Source organism: Ceratotherium simum, chromosome 35, assembly GCF_057802395.1.
Source record: "Ceratotherium simum simum isolate JZ-2026a chromosome 35, ASM5780239v1, whole genome shotgun sequence".
Classification (NCBI taxonomy): Eukaryota; Metazoa; Chordata; class Mammalia; order Perissodactyla; family Rhinocerotidae; genus Ceratotherium; species Ceratotherium simum.
In genome coordinates this window covers 21,823,419-21,842,615 of record NC_141934.1, presented here as the reverse complement: position 1 = coordinate 21,842,615, position 19,197 = coordinate 21,823,419, and the positions used below count along the sequence as shown (strand labels likewise).

General features: G+C 42.8%; 1 protein-coding gene across 1 annotated transcript; it reads right to left on the bottom strand.

The window, feature by feature from the left end:
• Positions 1-974: 974 nt before the first annotated feature.
• On the bottom strand, positions 975-7,345 carry RPL6 (ribosomal protein L6). The gene is made up of 7 exons (XM_087424191.1): positions 7,195-7,345; positions 6,205-6,441; positions 6,016-6,114; positions 4,684-4,827; positions 3,872-3,920; positions 2,835-3,019; positions 975-2,356 (listed from the first exon to the last, which is right to left on the bottom strand). Exons 2-7 carry the CDS (start codon positions 6,439-6,441, stop codon positions 2,204-2,206), a joined length of 867 nt encoding a protein of 288 aa, XP_087280317.1. The 5' UTR covers positions 7,195-7,345; the 3' UTR covers positions 975-2,203.
• Positions 7,346-19,197: the final 11,852 nt, after the last annotated feature.

Below are 19,197 nucleotides of genomic sequence, written 5' to 3'. Positions count from 1 at the left end.
ATCCTCCTCTTTTTGCTGAGGAAGACTGGCCCTGGGTGAACATCTGTGCCCATCTTCCTCCACTTTATGTGGGACGCCGCCACAGCACGGCCTGACAGGCGCTGCGTCGGCCCGTGCCTGGGATCCGAACCCAGGCCGCCAGCAGCGGAGCGCGCGCGCTTAACTGCTATGCCACAGGGCCAGCCCCCTTCACCTTTCAATCATCATGATGAATAATACCTGCCAGGTGCACCAGAAGCTTGCAATGGCCTGAGCAATGTTGCCTCACTCCTTGGGTGAGATGCCTGGGGAGTTAAACTGCTACTGTATCTAGTCAGCACAGTAGGGGCCAGTCACGTGGTGGGGAGATGAATGGATAGGTGGGAAGGGCAGTCCAAAGGAGCACACAGCATGTGCAAAAGCTCCGAAGCAGGGAAAACAGCCCAATCTCAGGAACTAAAAGCAATTTAGTAAGGTCAACGGCAGCGTGGAAAGGAGTAGGCTGCAGAAATGGGCCAGAGGGCCTCGTGGCCATGACCATTTTGGAATTGAACCTAAGAAGCCACTAAAGGGCCACAGCCAGAAGTGACGTTCGGATTTGTCTCAAGAATACATCAGGGGCCAGCCCTGTGGTGTGGCAGTTAAGCGCACGAGCTCTGCTGCAGGTGGCCCAGGTTTGGACCCCGGGCACGCTCCGAGGCACTGCTCGTCAGGCCATGCTGTGGCGGCCTCCCACGTAAAGTAGAGGAGGATGGGCACGGATGTCGGCTCAGGGCCAGTCTTCCTCAGCAAAAAAAGAGGAGGATTGGCATGGATGTCAAAACTGAAAACGTCAAGTGCTGAGGAGGCGGAATAACTGGAATCACCACGTTGCTGCAAGATGGGAAAGTCTGGCAATCGCTTTCACAGTTAAACATGCACTGAGCATAGAACCCAGCAATCCTACCACAGGTGTTCTCAGCCAAGAGAAATCAAAATACACCCACACAAAAACCTGTATGTGAATATTTACAGTGGCTTTATTCATGGTCTCCAATAATTATAAATAACCCAAATGTCATTCAATGTGTGAATTTTAGGATAGTGATACACTGATACAATGGAATACTAATTGACAAACTACTGGTAATCGTGAACAAATCTCCAAAATATTATGCTAAGGAAAGCATATTGTATGAAGTTCTGGAAAAGGCAAAACAATAGGAACAGAAATTTGATCAGAGATTGCCTGGAGTGGGAGCTGACTTTAAGAGCACAGAGGAATTTGGTGGTGATGCTAACCTAACTGTAGACACAGAACTGCACATGAAAAATCATGAATTTCACCAAATGTAAATTATCAGTACAAACTTAAAAAACCCACATCAGAGTCATTTTCCATGGATCTATTGCCAAAAACCCAAGTTTGATAACCCGTTGTTTAGGGCACCTGTGAGGAAGGGGCACTCTTGTGCCTCAGTATAAAACTGGTACAACTCCCATAGAGGGCAGCTTGGCACCACCTACCAAAATGAAAATGTGTAAATCCTTCGACTCAGCAAAGTGTAATTCTTACCTGGTACTTGCTCATCTGTATGCACATTTGAAGTTACTTACTACACTACTGTATATGACTACAAATGACAGAAACTCAAATATCCATAGAACGGAATACTATACCATGTCTCAAGTAAGATAGACATTTTCTATGGAATGATCAAAATACACTGTCATCTGTGTAAAAATATGTACAGTACATGAAGATTTTGGTTAAATGAGAGAGTAAACAACTATAGTCAGATTTGCTGTGTATGCTTTAAGAAACTAGATATGTAAGGGACTAAAGCAATGATTGTGGGGGAGGGACTCAGAATTACACAGATAGGGGAGAATGGACGTTAAGTCATCACAAGGGAGGCAAGTTTATGGCCTAAAGAGCCCACAGTGCTTTCTTATCCCTGTCCAGTTTCATACTGACTTGTTCAATGATGACTGGGGAAATGCCGCTATGTTCTGTTGGTAGGTGCTGGGTGAAAAAGCTGAGAAACCAGACACTAAGGAAGCTAAGAATGCTGATCCAAAGCCAAAGAGGAGCTTCCACCACAGCTGACACCACTCCCCTCCAATCCCACTCCTCCTAGTAGAGCTAGGGTATCACTAAGCTGGCACACACCTCCAGGCAGGTAAGAATAAAAAAGACACAAAGGAGATGGATCAGTATTTAATTAGGTTCTTTGTGAGACATTCAGAACACCAGTTTGTGAGGATAAACTCCATTTGTGAGAGCGAACACAGAGCGGAGGTAGCCCTGGAGCTGAGGAACGGCTTTGATTTTTGGCAGAATTTGTGAGTCCACAGCTTTCTGATCAACTTTGCGCTGCTCTGTAATCTCGTATTTCTAAAGAAAGAGAAAATCATTTACAAGTAGGGCACAAGTACCAAACTCCACCATCAACTAAGGAATCCTATGTCACAAGGACTCAATCCCAGGAATATTTAGAAGGTAATTATGGCAATCCTTTCCTTGGAGGGCTGTGAAATATGATCTGTTTTTAATATAATAAAAATAGCAGCTCTCTCTCCCCCTTTTGTTGACTTTAATACACATCAAGGATAAATACGGGAGGATCCCAACGGAACAGTGGCAATAATTCATAGACTTCCACCGAAACCTCAGGATTCTGAGTTGAGCTGCCGGCTGCCATTAGACTATTGCATTTAGCAGAATCTGGAACAATCTTCTTCCCCAGACAGTCCTCATTATTTACAACATTTATTTTTCTTCTTTTTGTTTAATAATTCTTAACCTTATTTATCTTCACTCCCAAGTCGGGGGGGGCCAGAGCTATCAGAGGCAGACAGAAATAGCAGCTTACCTCCTTCTCCGTGTCGAAGATCTCACCCTCCTGGTGCCTGGGCTTACGCAGCTTCTTCTTCTTGAAGTAAGCATCAGTCAGGTGTTTTGGGATTTTCACACCACTGATATCAATTTTGGTGGAGGTGGCGATGACAAATTTCTGGTGTGTTCTACGCAGAGGAACTCTATTGAGGACCAGAGGTCCTAAGGAAAAAAAATCAATCTAGTGAGGAAACAGGGAAGCAAATATTTAAGAACTGAGTTTGGATTTGGAGAAACCCAGTGATCTGAATTTCTAATTTCTGGATCTCAAGAAATTCCAACATGCTTCCTACTGCCAGCATCAAGACTTTTTCAAGATCTCAGTTTGCCCAAGGTTTTTTCCCCCTCAATCTCAAGTCACTCAGGTTGGGAGACAGCCTAGTCATGGATACAGGTTGCTCAAAACCACAAGTCCCTGATGACAAAATTAAACCGAGGACTGCTTTCTGGAGCAAAGAGTTCACTTTTCACCATTGAGGAACTCCGTCCTGGTACTGAATGGCAGACCAATTACATGTCTTATGCAGCATACCTTCCTTAGGGCTAGTAGCCAAACACTGCTTTTGTGTGTGTGTGTGTGTGTGTATGTGTGTGTAAGATCAGCTCTGAGCTAACATTCATGCCAATCCTCCTCTTTTTTGCTGAGAAAGACTGGCCCTGGGCTAACATCTGTGCCCATCTTCCTCCACTTTATGTGGGACCCCGCGACAGCATGGCCTGACAAGCGGTGTGTCGGTGCGCACCCGGGATCCGAACCCGGGCCGCCAGCAGCGGAGCGCGCGCACTTAACCCCTATACCACAGGGCCGGCCCCCAAACACTCTGCATTTTAAGTGGCAGTTACACAAAATTTCAACACCTGCTTCCTTAGAGCTCACGTATACATAAGGCAATGAAATGGGGTGCAGAATCTCATGACACTGAAACTTCCACGTACGTGGGAGCAGAAGTGTACACTGTAAGCATTTAAAAACATTTCCGTTTCAGAGAATAGAAAAGCCAAGGATTTTCTTACCAGTCACAAGTAGCAAGCCACTGCTCAGCTGCTTCAGGAAAACCACCCTCTGTGAATTAAAGAGAAATGCTAGATGTTTGTGCAATTAGAGACCGACTTCTAAATTAACCAAATCACAGGCTTCTAAATTAGGTAAAGGAAATTTCTATGTATGTATATGTACAGCAGTTCCGGAAGCAACTATACCAAACTACTCACGGGGGTGACCCTAGAATATGAGCAACACAGTCGTGCACTGCATAATGTTTTGGTCAACCAGGATCTGCATATATGACAGTGGTCCCATAAGATCAGTACCACAGAGCCTAGGTGTGTAGTAGGCTACACCATCTAGGTTTGTGTAAACACACTCCATGATGTTTGCACAACAACAAAACTGTCTAACAACGCATTTCTTAGAACATACCCCGGTGCTTAAGTGACACTTGACTACTTCTGTGTGCTTGTTTTTTTTTTAAATGAGCAGCCATTACTTCCAACAATAAAGAAAAAACTTAATATCCTTTAACTCAACAATTCCATCCCAAGGAAGCAACTCAAATATATCAGTATTTCTGGATACAGGGATATCTGAACCATCTTTAACAAGTAATATTACCAACAGCAGAAAATGGTAGATTATTATATATTATGGACTAAACATGTTATGCTAGTGACTGAGGTGTTGGTACTGTTATGGGTCATCTTGCCCCTCTCCCCCACAATGGCAGTTAACAGTAAATAAAGAAATCCCACCCAGACTGCAAACAGAGTATGACCAAACACTTCAGGCACCTGAAGTCAGGCTCCACCAGCCGAGGCGCTCTGCTCACCTTGCCTCTGTGGCGCCCAGTGAGGATGATCAGAATGGTCCCAGGAGTGATGCTAGCTCGCAGTTTTCTCACATGCTGGCTGAAGGGTTTTTTGCCGTGGCTCAAAAGCTTTCGAGGCACGTCTTCAGTAGGATAATACCTAGGCTGGAGAGAGTCCATAGGTCCAATTTATTTAAATAAGCTAACCAGATTAGCAGAGCCTGTTGTGTCAGTGAAACCCTTGCTACAGCCTTTTTACTTATTTGAAACGCTTTATTTACACTATTGCACTTTCATTTCTCCTAAGTAGATTTTAAATTTGGAAAAGATCAATGTCGCTGCTTATCCTTCACATGCAAAAACATTAGGATGGAATCCACTTAACTGAAGGAGCTGTGTGTTCAAGCCAAGACAGAAAGCGTCAAGCAAGGCTCCTTTGCAAACTTGGGATTAAACCAAATTTTAGAGATTACATGGCAAGCTTTCATTATACACTGCCATGCAGCAGCGATTCTCAAGCTTTTCTGGGGTCCCTGACCTCTACTGTGAACTGTACTTCTCCAGAAAAACACACGTCTGACATACATCTCACATGTTATGGAGGAGGCCTGGCTTGTTCTCCATTTCAAATTAAGCGTGTTCACATCCTCCATATTAACTTGTTATTACTCCCATTTTATCCACAAAGGAAAACAAATTGTAGAAAACCACAGACACTAGATTAGGACTGTCAGTTCATCGATTATAAAAAGACCCCACGCAAACACTATTAAAGATACGACAAGTAACTCAGAATAACCTATTTATAAGTACACTGTATCATTTTAGTGGACAGTCTTGCTTTCATCACAACCATTAATAACTAATAGAAAAATCAGCTCACAAACTTGTGACAAGGGATCAAAGTGCCACTTTCCCTCTGGTGTAGTAATTTTCAAATGTGAAGTGTAATATATCTGGGAATATTTCCATAATGGAAATACAGAGCAAACCTTGAGAAAATGTTGGGTCTTGTGCGCAGTAAAGAGGAACCAAGAAACACTGCTCTAGTGGATAAATGTCCTATTGGCCTGACCGCATCCTAGGCTATATGCGTTATTTCATTTAATTCTCACAACCACCCCGTGAGGCAAACCTTTATGCCTGCTTTACACGTGAAGAAACAAAAGCACAGAAAAGTAACTCTACTTAAGATCGAACAGTAAATGTTAAAGCCAAGTGGCAAACCCAGGACCCATTCTCCTCCATGAGGAAGTCTCTGGTAAACATAAGCTTCTAAACCTGAGCACACTAAAAAATCCTGTGTTCAAGCTTCAACTAAACATCCCATTTACAGTCTCCTCCAAATCTTACCATTTTGCGAAGTTTAACCACTCGGGTACCACCATTCTTGTCACCTCCAACTGGTTTTGTGACAGTAGCAAGGACCTTCTCCTTCTTTTTCTTTTCAATCTGTCCGGACAACAAAGCACCAAAAAGTCAGAGGCAGCCAAACATTTTAAGGTTAAGACACAATGGTTAGCGGTTCCCCTGCTCCCTTACCCTGGACTTAGCTGCTGAATACTTCCTCTTGTACATGGCCTTTCGGGAATACATAGCCGACCGGGAGTACCTTCCAATTCCTCTGACTAGGACAGGGTTTCGGCTGCAGTGGGGCTTCCCCTTCTTAGGCGTCTTGGCCTTGAGGTTACCCTTCTTCACCTTGCCACCAGCATTAGCCTTCTTAGCTTCAGGTTTCTTCTCCTTAGGAGCCGGGTTCTCAGCTTTTTCACCCGCCATCTGCCAGTACATATGTTAAACAAAGAAGACATTTCACCAATTATCCCATACAAAGGCAGGTCGTACACTGTACCTGATAGGCTTCCCAGACGACAAGCCCTTCACCTCCCCTCCAAGTAGCTCTAACAGCCTTCTCATCCCTCCCCCATTCCATACAAGCCTTCCTCCAAAGCCCCACACATCCACAACCCTCATAACGATTAACTTAGGGGTTGTCTCCCCAATACACTATGAACTTGGGTATCTGAAGGTATCCTAACCGTGTTCGGTGTTTCTTAAATAGTTAGTGGTCAAAGTCCCTATTTCATTACTCCTGTCTTGCGAATTAGAAATCTTAGAGCCAAGGAATCTCCAGCCAGGAATGCAGCGAGGCTGGAACTTGAAACCGTTTGCTTCCCGGGCTTTTGCTCTTTTCAAGACTACCGTCTCATTGAAGACATGCGGCTTAGGAGACGAGGACACATACAGTTAGCCCAAACTCAGGCCAGGCTGAAAGCCCAAGAGGCGACTTCCGGTCGCGGACGCGAGGAGACGGGAAAGCAGCATCTGGCCTCAGCCCCACGTCCCAACGTGGCTCACACAAGCCCTGCGGCGTCTCCGGAACTCGGGACCAGGACTCCGGACCGCGCGCCGGCGCCCCGGTCCCTGCGGCCCCACTAGCCCGCTACGGATGCCCGGAGGGGCCCCGTTCCCCCAGCCCAGGAGGGCGGGAAGCAGCCGGAGCCCCGGAGCCTCTACAGAATTCCACCTCACCCTCAGCCTCTTCGTGCCCCACCGCAAACGCAAACGAGAGAAATGAAGCGTCTGGGAGGCCTCTCAGTTGATCCCGAGCATGTTCGACCCCAGCAGATGTCGACTTAATAGCCTCCTGGTTCGGATGGCGAAGGATTGGGGTTCTGAAATCGACTCTTGCAGGGAAGCCCCGCCATTCTTACCTTGCAAGATGGGAAAGAGGACTAAGGCTACGACTTCCGGTCTATAAGCAATCACGGGAAGTGTCGAGTCTCACTTCCTTCCGGATCTGGGGCATCGTGGGAAGTGTAGTTTTCTCTCTTTTGAAAATACTGTAGAGAGCGAAGGGTGGAAGCGAAGAACATTTTGTCTGAAAATGTTTTATTTTGTAGACTGATAAAATTCTCAAAGGACTTTTGGGAACCGACATAAAGTTGCAACTTTTTATTTTGCTTACTAAGGACCTTAGAAAGCCGTATTATTTTCAATATAAGAAGGGATAGGTGGATGAAGGACCTAATCCCCTAGTAAAGTGACATCTTTCCTATGAAAGGCTAGTTGGGAACCTTCTATGGACATTTTCTGCGCAGTTGGCTTAATGCCTATATCCTCTAATCAGACTGTAGACTATGCTCAATGGCAGAAAAGCCAGAATTTAAGATGAATAACATATATTCCTGTTTTTGAAAAACACATTCAAGGGAAAAACAAACAGAAAAAAGAATAATTACAGGTTATTCCTGCCGGGAGATTTAGGAAAGTTTTGCGGAAGAGTTGGTTTTTGTGTTGGATTTGGAAAAGTACATACAAATTTGGCAGATGAAAGTGGCAATTGGAACAATAAATATAAGAGGCATGGAGGCATATAAGAGCATGGTTGTTCATCCCTTCTGCAAGCAATTCTGGCAACTTTGTACTCCGTTTCTTAATTTCTAAAGTGAGAATAATTGTAGCACCTACCTCACAGGGTTGTTGGGAAGATTAAATCACTAAGAACAGTGTTTGATGCATGGTAAGTACTAAATAAATGTTGTTTCTTGGGGGCTGGCCCCATGGTGTAGTGGTTAAGTTCATGCACTCTGCTTCAGCAAACCTGATTTGCGGGTTCAGATCCTAGGTGCGGACCTACACACCTCTCATCAACCCATGCAGTGGCAGGGACCCACATGCAAAATGGAGGAAGATTCGCTTGGATGTTAGCTCAGGGCCAATCTTCCTCAAGTAAAAAGAGGAAGATTGGCAAGAGATGTTAGCTCAGGGCCAATCTTCCTCACCTAAAAAAAAAAAAGTTCTTGTAACCATCATAGCCATCACCATCAACATTACAGTTGTTAATGGCATCCTACTATGTGCCAAGTATTCTGGGTTTATGCACCAGGGATAATAAGAACAATATTGTGTGCTATGTGCTTTGCTTTATCTCATTTAATCCTCTCAACAACCTATGAAGAATACCATTATGAGGAATCTGGGGCTCAATGAGGTTAAGTAACCTGTTCATAACATAGATCTGATTTCAAAGATTATGCTGTTAACCACCAGTCTGTAAAGAATAAAGAGATGACTAACGAAGATAACTAAGAGAGTTCTTTGCTCATATCAGAATTAAAAATAAGAATAGTTATTATCTTTTGCAAAATAAATAACACGGTAAGTCTTACAGTTTTCTACTTCATCAAAGCGCTTACAGCAACATGTACACATTGTGACACCTTTGGGCTTGAATTTTCCCTTCTCTTCCTCTTGCTTGTTGCTGGTAGCTAAAGTTTTTCACCTCAATTTTCTTCAGATCCAAACCACATACTTTGTGGCTGTGTCCCTGGGAATCATGTAGCCTTTTCTTGGTTCTGGTTGACTGAAGATAGAAATACAGTGATCGGATGCCTCTGAAGGCCTCAGAGGTTTCAGTGGAACCCTTCGGGCTACAGTGAGTACAGAGTTGCTACACACGCTGAAACATGTTGTTTCTAAAGTGTCTGCCTTCCCTACAAATTAAGGATGAGTGTGATCCTAATAGGCTGCATTTTATGCCAGTTTAGGATTATTCACTGTCCGGGCATGTAATATTCTCAAGGTAAAAGCTTAGGCACTGCTTTTTTTAAAAGAATGGAAATGTCAGCAGCTTTATTTGTTCAGCTTCCTGAGCAAAGCACCTCTTAGAAAGTGCTACTTTGGAAAATGTATCAGAATGAACAAAGTACAGAGTTGCTTACTTGAGCCCCTCAAAAATTCTGACAATCTCAGAGACGTTTACTGAGTAAATGCTGCAAAATATTTGTTAAATGACCTGCCTTTGGAATAAAAACATAAATGAACCCCCTCTTGTGTTTTGTTGTGGTATTGCAAAACCACTGTTCATTACTTGGGCAAAGTGTCATCAATGTATTAATTATAAGGTAAACATTATTATGAAGCTCCCGGTTTTGCCATATATAAAATGCTCTTGGGTTTGTACAGTGCTTTATTCATTACAAAGCAGATGTTTTTGCGGATACTAAATCATTTTAAGCCTCAGGACAACCTCCCTGTGAATAGGAATTTAAGATGAAAGAACTGAAACTCAATTATAATAAATGACTTATCCAAGGTCAAACATACACTTACATTGAATCATACCTCTTTATGTCACAGAAAGACAGAAAACCAGCAGGCAGTTGTGCTACAGAAAGGGTGCTGTCCATGCAGTCTGGGGATCACTTGCTATATGGTCTTGTGATAAGCCTCTGCACGTGAGTTTCTTATCTATAAAATGGGAATGATACTGACAATATATTTTTTCACTTAATTCTTCTTTTAACTTATTGAGGTCATAATGGCTTATAACATTGCATAATTTCAGGTGTACATTATTATATATCAGTTTCTGTATAGATTGCATAATGTTCACCACCAATAGTCTAGTTTTTTTTTTTTTTTTTTGGTCAGGAAGATTAGCCCTGAGCTAACATCCGTTGCCAATCCTCCTCTTTTTGCTGAGAAAGATTGGCCCTGTGCTAACATCTGTGCCCATCTTCCTCTACTTTATATGTGGGACGCCAGCCACAGCATGCCTTGATAAGCGGTGGGTAGGTCCACACCTGAGATCCGAACCTGTGAACCCTGGGCCACCAAAGTGGAGCACACAAACCTAACCACTCCGCCACCAGGCTGGCCCCCCCAATAGTCTAGTTTTTATCTGTCACCATGCATATGTGCCCCTTTACCCCTTTCACCTTCCTTTCCACCCCCTTCCCTCTGGTAACCACTAATCTGTTCTCCTCTCCATGTGTTTATCTTCCACATACGAGTGAAATCATACAGTGTTTGTCTTTCTCTGGCTTATTTCACTTAGCACAATAACCTCAAGGTCCATCCATGTTGCTGCAGACAGCACGATTTTGTCTTTTTTTGTGGCTGAGTAGTATTCCATTGTATATATATATATATATACACATATATCATATACCATATCTTCTTTATCCATTCATTGTTTTTTGTTTTTTTGTGTGTGAGGAAGATTGGCCCTGAGCTAACATCTGTGCCCATCTTCCTCTATGTTGTATGTGGGACGGTGCCACAGCATATCCGTTCATTGTTGATGGGCACTTGGGTTGCTTCCACATCTTGGCTATTGTGAATAATGCTGCAATGAACATAGGGGTGCATACATCTCTTTGAATTGTTGATTTCATGTTCCTTGGATAAACACCCAGCAGTAGGTTACCTGGATCATATGGTATTTCTATTTTTAACTTTTTGAGAAATCCTCATACTGTTTTCCATAGTGGCTGCACCAGTTTGCATTCCCACCAGCAGTGAATGAGGGTTCCCTTTTCCTCACATCCTCTCCAATATTTGTTATTTTTTGTCCTGTTGATTCTAGCCATTCTGACGGGTATACGGTGATATCTCATTGTAGTTTTCATTTGCATTTCCCTAATAATTAGTGAGGTTGAACATCTTTTCATGTGCCTGTTGCCCATCTCTATATCTTCTTTGGAAAAATGTCTGTTCATATCCTCTGCCCATTTTTTGATCAGGTTGTTTGTCTTTTTGTTGTTGAGTTGTATGAGTTCTTTATATATTTTGGAAATTAACCCCTTGTTTGATATATGATTTGCAAATATTTTCTCCCAGTTGGTGGGTTGTCTTTTCATTTTGTTGATGGTTTCCTTTGCCTTGCAGAAGCTTTTTAGTCTGATGTAGTCCCATAGTTTATTTTTTCCATTGTTTCTCTTGCCTGAGTAGACATGGTATTCGAAAAGATACTGCAAAGACCAATGTCAAAGAGTGTACTGTCTATATTTTCTTCTAGAAGTTTTATGGTTTTAGGTCTTACATTCAAGTCGTTAATCCATTTTGAGTTAATTTTTGTGTATGGTGTAAAATAATAGTCTACTTTCATTGTTTTGCACGTGGCTGTCCAGTTTTCCCAGTACCATTTGTTGAAGAGACTTTCATTTCTTCATTGTATGTTCTTGGCTCCTTTGTTGAAAATTAGCTGTCCATAGATGTATGGCTTTATTTCTGGGCTTTCAATTCTGTGCCAGTGATCTGTGTGTCTGTTTTTGTGCCAGTACCATGCTGTTTTGATTACTATAGTCTTGTGGTATATTTTGAAGTCAGGGGTTGTGATGCCTCCAGCTTTTTTCTTTTTTCTCAGGATTGCTTTGGCGACATTGACAATATTGATAACACCTCCCTAAGTGTTAATGTTAAGGTCAACATAGTGATTCACTCATTCACTCAATAATTTTCTCATAAGAAAGTCATGGAAACACTATTTTTAATGCGAAAAAAAAAAAACAAAAAACAACCCTGGAAATAATTTAAATGTTCATCAATACAGGAATTGACTAAAAATATGTATATCCATTCTATAGAATATTATGGTGCTATAGAAGAGAATAACTTACATCTAAGTGTGCTGTCTTGCTCCTGGGATCCAAACCTGTAAACCCTGGGCTGCGGAAGTGGAGCACATGCACTTAACCGCTTGTGCCACCGGGCCGGCACCTCAATAATTTTTTATATTTATTGATTACATGTTGAATGGTAATATTTTGATATACTGGGTTACACATATTATTCACACTGACTTCACCTGTTTTACTTTTTCAAATGTGAATACTAGAACCTTTAAAATTACATGTATGGTTCACATTATATCTGTATTGGACAATCAGTGCTGGTCTATAGGGATTTCCATTATATACTAGGAGAAAAAGATCAATCACAAAGGTGTGTATTTATATATCTTTGTAATTATATATATGTGTATATATATACACACATACACACACGTATAATATAATAGACATATTATGAATCCATAAATACATACACATATCATTAACCCATTTAAAACATAAAATAGAAAAAAATTCCTATATATGTTATGTATGTGAATGAGTGTGGGTGTGGGATGTGTTTGTGTGTTTGCATAGGTACAGAAAAAAGTGTGGAAGGATACACACCAAACCATTAACAGTGTGGGGCTTCGGGTAGAGAAGATGTATACATTGAGGAGCAGAGAAAATTATTGTCTTTATTTGGCCTGTTGGAAGGAACTTGTATTGCTTTTGTACTTGAGAAAGAAATTAGATGGGCCGGCCCCGTCGCTTAGTGGTTAAGTGCGCGCGCTCCGCTGCTGGTGGCCCGGGGTTCGGATCCCGGGCGCGCACTGACGCACTGCTCCTTGGGCCATGCTGAGGCCGCGTCCCACATACAGCAACTAGAAGGATGTGCAACTATGACATACAACTATCTACTGGGGCTTTGGGGGGAAAAATAAATAAATAAATAAATAAAAGAAATTAGAATAAAGTATGTCTAAATGAATATTTCTTTTTTTTTATTGATGTTTTTAATAGTTTTTAACATTGTGAAATTTTGGGTTGTACATTTTTGTTTGTCCGTCACCGTATATATGACTCCCTTCACCCCTTGTGCCCACCCACCACCCACACTGCCCCTGGTAACCACAGTCCAGTTTTCTCTGTCCATGAGTTGGTTTATATTCCACATATGAGTGAGATCATACAGTGTTTGTCTTTCTCTTTCTGGCTTATTTCACTTAACATAATACGCTCCAGGCCCATCCATGTTGTTGCAAATGGGACGATTTTGTCTTTTTTTATGGCTGAGTAGTATTCCATTGTATATATATACCACATTTTCTTAATCCAATCGTCAGTTGAGGGACACTTAGGTTGCTTCCACTTCTTGGCTATAGTGAATAATGCTGCAATGAACATAGGGGTGCATAAGCCTCTTTGGATTGTTGATTTCAGGTTCGTTGGATAGATTCCCAGTAGTGGGATGTCTGGGTCATAGGGCATCTCTATTTTTAATTCTTTGAGGAATCTCCATACCGTTTTCCATAGAGGCTGCACCAGTTTGCATTCCCACCAGCTGTGTATGAGAGTTCCTGTTTCTCTACATCCTCTCCAACACTTGTTGTTTTTTGTCTTGGTGATTATAGCCATTCTAACGGGCGTGAGGTGATATCTTAGTGTTGTTTTGATTTGCATTTCCCTGATGATTAGTGATGTTGAACATCTTTTCATGTGCCTATTGGCCATCTGTATATCTTCTTTGGAGAAGTGTCTGTGCATTTCCTCTGCCTATTTTTTGATCGGGTTGTTTGTTTTTTTGTTGTTCAGTTGTGTGAGTTCTTTATACATTATGGAGATCAAACCCTTGTCAGATGTATGTTTTGCAAATATTATCCCCCAGCTGGTGGGTTGTCTGTTCATCTTGATTCTCGTTTCATTTGTCTTGTAGAAGCTCTTTAATCTGATCAAGTCCCACTTGCTTATTTTTTCTTTAGTTTCCCTAGTCTGGGTAGGCATGTCATCCGAAAAGATTCCTTTATGATCAATGTCAAATAGTGTGTTGCCTATATTTTCTTCTATGAGTTTTATAGTTTCAGGTCTCACCTTCAGGTCTTTGATCCATTTTGAGTTAATTTTTGTGAATGGCAATAGCAGATGGTCCACTTTCATTCTTTTGCGTGTGGCTGTCCAGTTTTCCCAACACCATTTATTGAAGAGACATTCCTTTCTCCATTGTATGTTCTTAGCTCCTTTGTCGAAAATTAGCTGTCCATATATGTGTGATTTTATTTCTGAGCTTTCAATTCTGTTCCATTGATCTGTGTGTCTGTTTTTGTGCCAGTACCATGCTGTTTTGATTACTATTGCTTTGTAGTATGTTTTGAAGTCAGGGATTGTGATGCCTCCTGCTTTGTTCTTTTTTCTTAGGATTGCTTTAGCTATTCGGGGTCTTTTGTTGCCCCATATAAATTTTAGTATTCTTTTTTCTGTTTCTGTGAAGAATGTCATTGGGATTCTGATTGGGATTGCATTGAATCTGTAGATTGCTTTAGGTAATATAGACATTTTAACTATGTTTATTCTTCCAATCCACGTGCATGGGATATCTAAATGAATATTTCCCTTTTTTTTTTTTGTGAGGAAGATCAGCCCTGAGATAACATCCATGCTAATCCTCCTCTTTTTGCTGAGGAAGACTGGCTCTGAGCTAACATCTATTGCCAATCTACTCCTCTTTTCTCCCTGAAGCCCCAGTAGATAGTTGTATGTCATAGTTGCACATCCTTCTAGTTGCTGTATGTGGGATGCGGCCTCAGCATGGCCGGAGAAGCGGTGTGTCGGTGTGCGCCCGGGATCCGAACCCAGGCCCCCAGTAGCGGAGCGCGCCCGCTTAACCGCTAAGCCACGGGGCTGGCCCCTAAATGAATATTTCTTTTTTTTTTTTGTGAGGAAGATCAGCCCTGAGCTAACATCCGTGCTAATCCTCCTCTTTTTGCTGAGGAAGACCGGCCCTGAGCTAACATCTATTGCCAATCCTCCTCCTTTTTTTTTCCCCAAAGCCCCAGTAGATAGTTGTATGTCATAATTGCACATCCTTCTAGTTGCTGTATGTGGGACGCGGCCTCAGCGTGGCCAGAGAAGCGGTGCGTCGGTGCGTGCCCGGGATCCGAACCCGGGCTGCCAGTAGCAGAGTGCGCGCACTTAACCGCTAAGCCAAGGGCCGGCCCTAAATGAATATTTCTTAAGCTTATTCTATGCCAGGCAGTGTGCTAGGCTCTGGGTATGTAAAGATGAAGAAGATAGTGACTTTGTTTTAAAAGGAGCTCATAATCTAAGGGAAGAGGCAGAACAGTCAATCAACAATGATGTTGAACCGTGTTGCGGGCTGATAGAGGCATGAACAGGCAGCCCGCAAAGCATAGGGAAGAGGGCTCTATTTTATTCTCAGGAAGTGGTCAAGGGATGTGTGCAGAGAATGTTTACTGCACAAGTTGATTGAGTTGGAGCTATATCTTGCTTGACACTTACTTTTCCATTTGGAGATGGGTTTAAAGTGCATTCCAGACAGAAGGAACTAAATTTTGGAATACAGGGATGCAAGAAACAGCAAGAGGCCTTTGGAAACTGCCAGATCATGTGAGGAGGTGGGGATAAATGAAGCTGAACAGGTAGACATGGTTCGTATTTAGAAGGGCCAGATGTGCTAATGGAAGGATTTTCATTTAGTGCTAAAGGCTTTGAACCTCCCTCATAGAACAGGAGAAGGACATGATTAGATTTGTATTCTAGAAAGATCATTCTAGCTGCAGAGTGTATAGACTATAGGAAAGACAGGGGAAGCAATGGTTTTGATACTGAACCTCTTAATCTTAAATTCATGTGCCTGATGCACAGCAAGACAAACACTGAATGAGATATCGGTGCTTGGAGATGAAGAAAGGCCCCATTTGAGTTGGCCAAGATGAGAAGGTGGGAGCACTGGTTTGCTCAAATCTGCCTTAACCAGAGCAAAAAGAGGGGAGTTTTTATAGAGCTAATGGGCTTGCCAGGAGGAGCTTTGGAGAAACAAACAGGTCACTCCAGATAAGCCCCAAGACAATCTGCAATGGCTGCTGGGGGCCGGCCGTCTGGAGATTGCAACCTCCCTGAAGGCATTCTCTTTCTTCTGCAAAACAAACTCATAAATCAGTCACTCCTCAAGTTAAACAAGAAAAGAGCAAATTGACAAAAATCATCTATGTCTGTGTTGGGAACAAGGTCAAAAGGCAATCATGTTCTTATTGAATATCTACAGTAACCATCAAGTACCTGGCTTCAGTTTCTGTATTCAAAGAGCTTACAGCTTACTTTGGAAAAGAGACAAGTGATAACCAGCATTTACCAAGTGCTTACTTTGCCAGGCATTGTTCTAAATACTTCACAATCGTTAACCCTTTTATTCTTCACAACTTACCCTATGTTGTAGGTAGTATTTTCACCCCTCCATTTCACGGAGAAGGAAATTGAGACACAGAGGAGTCAAGTCACTTACCTGGGGACAACCAGGCAGGCAGGCTGAGCTTTGGAGATCAAGAACTTATCCCCCACATGATATTGTGTCTTAGATTTATAATGAAATGTGTTCACTTCTAAGCCAGGATAGGTGTCTTGGGGACCATCTTAACCTAGACTGGGAGAATCAGGTAAGTCTTCCTATCCCAGAGGAGATGACTTCTAGTTTGAGATCTGCGTAGACTAGAGTTCATGGGGAGGGGGGTCACATAGTACTCTCTAGGGAGGGGGAGCAGATTGTTTAAAGGCCCTGAGCTGGGAAAGGGCATGGCATATTGAGAACAACTGAAAGTCATTCAGCATGACTGGGTCATAGCGTGGTGGGGAGAGTGGGGTTGGTGAAGTGAGCAGGAACCAGATCAGGTGGTTGTTAAAAAGTTTTTTGACTTCAACCTAAAAGCAATGAGAAGCCATTGAAGTATATGCAATGTAGGGAGTGACTAGTTCCGCATTTTAGATTACCCTGGCTATTATGTGGAGAATGGATTGGAGAGGGCAAGCGTGCAGGCTAAAATCCTTTAGGATTTTCTTTGAGTCATCTAGGTGGCCGGGATTTAGGAGGAATGGAAGGAAACAGCCTGGGCAACTGTTCATTGAATGCCTATTACCTAAATTAAATTGGCATATATTAAAGACAATTTTTGTAAGGATTTTTTTGTAACAAGGCTAAAGCAGTTAGCACACTGCATGTGAGTTCTTCATATAGAAGTGTCAATGCAAATAATCCATAATCAATCTATAAATCAAAATTGGGGTGAGTTTATTATGAGCCAGATTTGAGGACCATATAGCCCGGGGCCTTCCTTCCCCAAGGAAGGAAGGGCACCAAAGAAGTGGGGTGTACGGAGCAGTTATACACGGTCAAAGAGCATGTATCACATATGATTGCGATGTCCCTTTACAATAATCACAAGATTGTCCTGTTGGCACAGCAATTGATGGACACAGCAGGCATCAGGTCTGCTGTCTTGATGGGCACAGCAGGTACCAGGTCTGTTGTCTCAAGTTGGGTGGTCACAAGATGAGGACAGCAATCAAATCCTAGCCTAGGGAGAAAAGCTTATCCTTAAGGAAATGCCAATGTGGGGGAAGTTACATCCTTATCTTAAGGGCATTTGTTCTTGTCTTCGGGGACGTGGTAAATGCTTAAAGCAGATATACAATGCATGTTCAAAAGCCACATCAGGCCCTTTTGGAAAAACAAGGTCAGGCCAAATTAGTTTTACACCAAATGGCTTCCTCATATACTCCAATATGTCCTATTGCTTGCCATTTATTTATCAGAAGTGAGCTGGAGAGCACTGGGAGGAAAAAATGAGGGTTTTGTAGCCACATAGATGTAGGTTCCAATTCTGACTCTGCCACTTACTAGATCTGTGACCTTTAATGAGTCACATGGGCCTTCATCAAGTAAAAACTCTACCTTCTCATTCTGGTTGGAGCCACCATCATCTCCAGCCTGGAATATTACAGAATTCTAGTATTCCGAACTGGTCTCTCTGTTTCCAACCTTGCCCTCTTGATCTGATTCCTTAGAGAATATCTTAAATAATAATTTTAAAAGGTAGATTATAGTCCTCCTCTGCTGAAAATCTTTCAATGGCTTTCCATTTTACTGTTCATTTAAATAGCCTATAGGACTCTATACTATCTCTACCCCTTTCTCACCTCATCTCCTGCTACTCTCCCTTCACCCCTCCCACTTTCTACTGTGCTTTAGCTAGAGATCCCTTCATTGTTCTTCAAATAGTACAGGAGGCAGCCTCCTGCCTCAGAGCCTTTGCACTTCTCTCTCCCTGTGCTTGAAATGCTATTCCCTCGAGTTATTCCCATAGATTGCTCCAGCGTCAGTTCTTTACTCAAACGTCATCCTCAGTGAAGCCTTCCCTAACTACCCTAATGAAAACGATAATATAAAGGGCTATGGAGAAAAGACAAGAAAGGAGGGTACGAGTATTATCTTGAGTATTTTACTTATCTTGATTACTGTAGCTCCTCCCTCGAGAACACAGGCACGGGATTTTTGTCTTTTCTGTTCATATCCCCATAATCTAAAACAGTGCTTAGCAGATAGCAAACAATCAACAGATGTTTAATTGTAATGAAAAGACAGCGAACAATTACAAAGCACTTACTAAACAGGCCAGGCCTAGTTCTAAGAATTTTACATATTTAATTTCCACAATCCTACGAAGAAAATACAATTACTATCTTTATTTTACAGAAATGAGGGAATGGATGAAACTGAGGCTCAGAGAAATTAAGCAACTTTCCCAAGGTTACACAGCCAGGAAGCAGAGCGGCGATGTGTGGAATGAAATGAATGAAATTCGCTTTGGCAGTCGGGGATGGAAACTGACACGGTGGAAGCGGAGGCATGGGTTCCCGGGAGCGCGTACAGCACTGAGCGCGCGGCGCACGCCCTGCGGCCAAGGTCTAAAGGAGGACGTCGAGGTGCTTTGGGAACTGCGCGGCGGCGGCCCCACCGAGCCACCGGACTGCCATCACCTGCCGCCACTCAGTCCCCGGCGGACTGGAAGCAGGAAGTGGCGGCGGGCGTCGCGCGGGGTGACGTCAGAGTGGCGCCGGCGGCGAGGGGCGGGGGAGGAGGAGGAGCGAACGGGACTCGGGGGGCGGCTGCACAGTCTCCGGGATC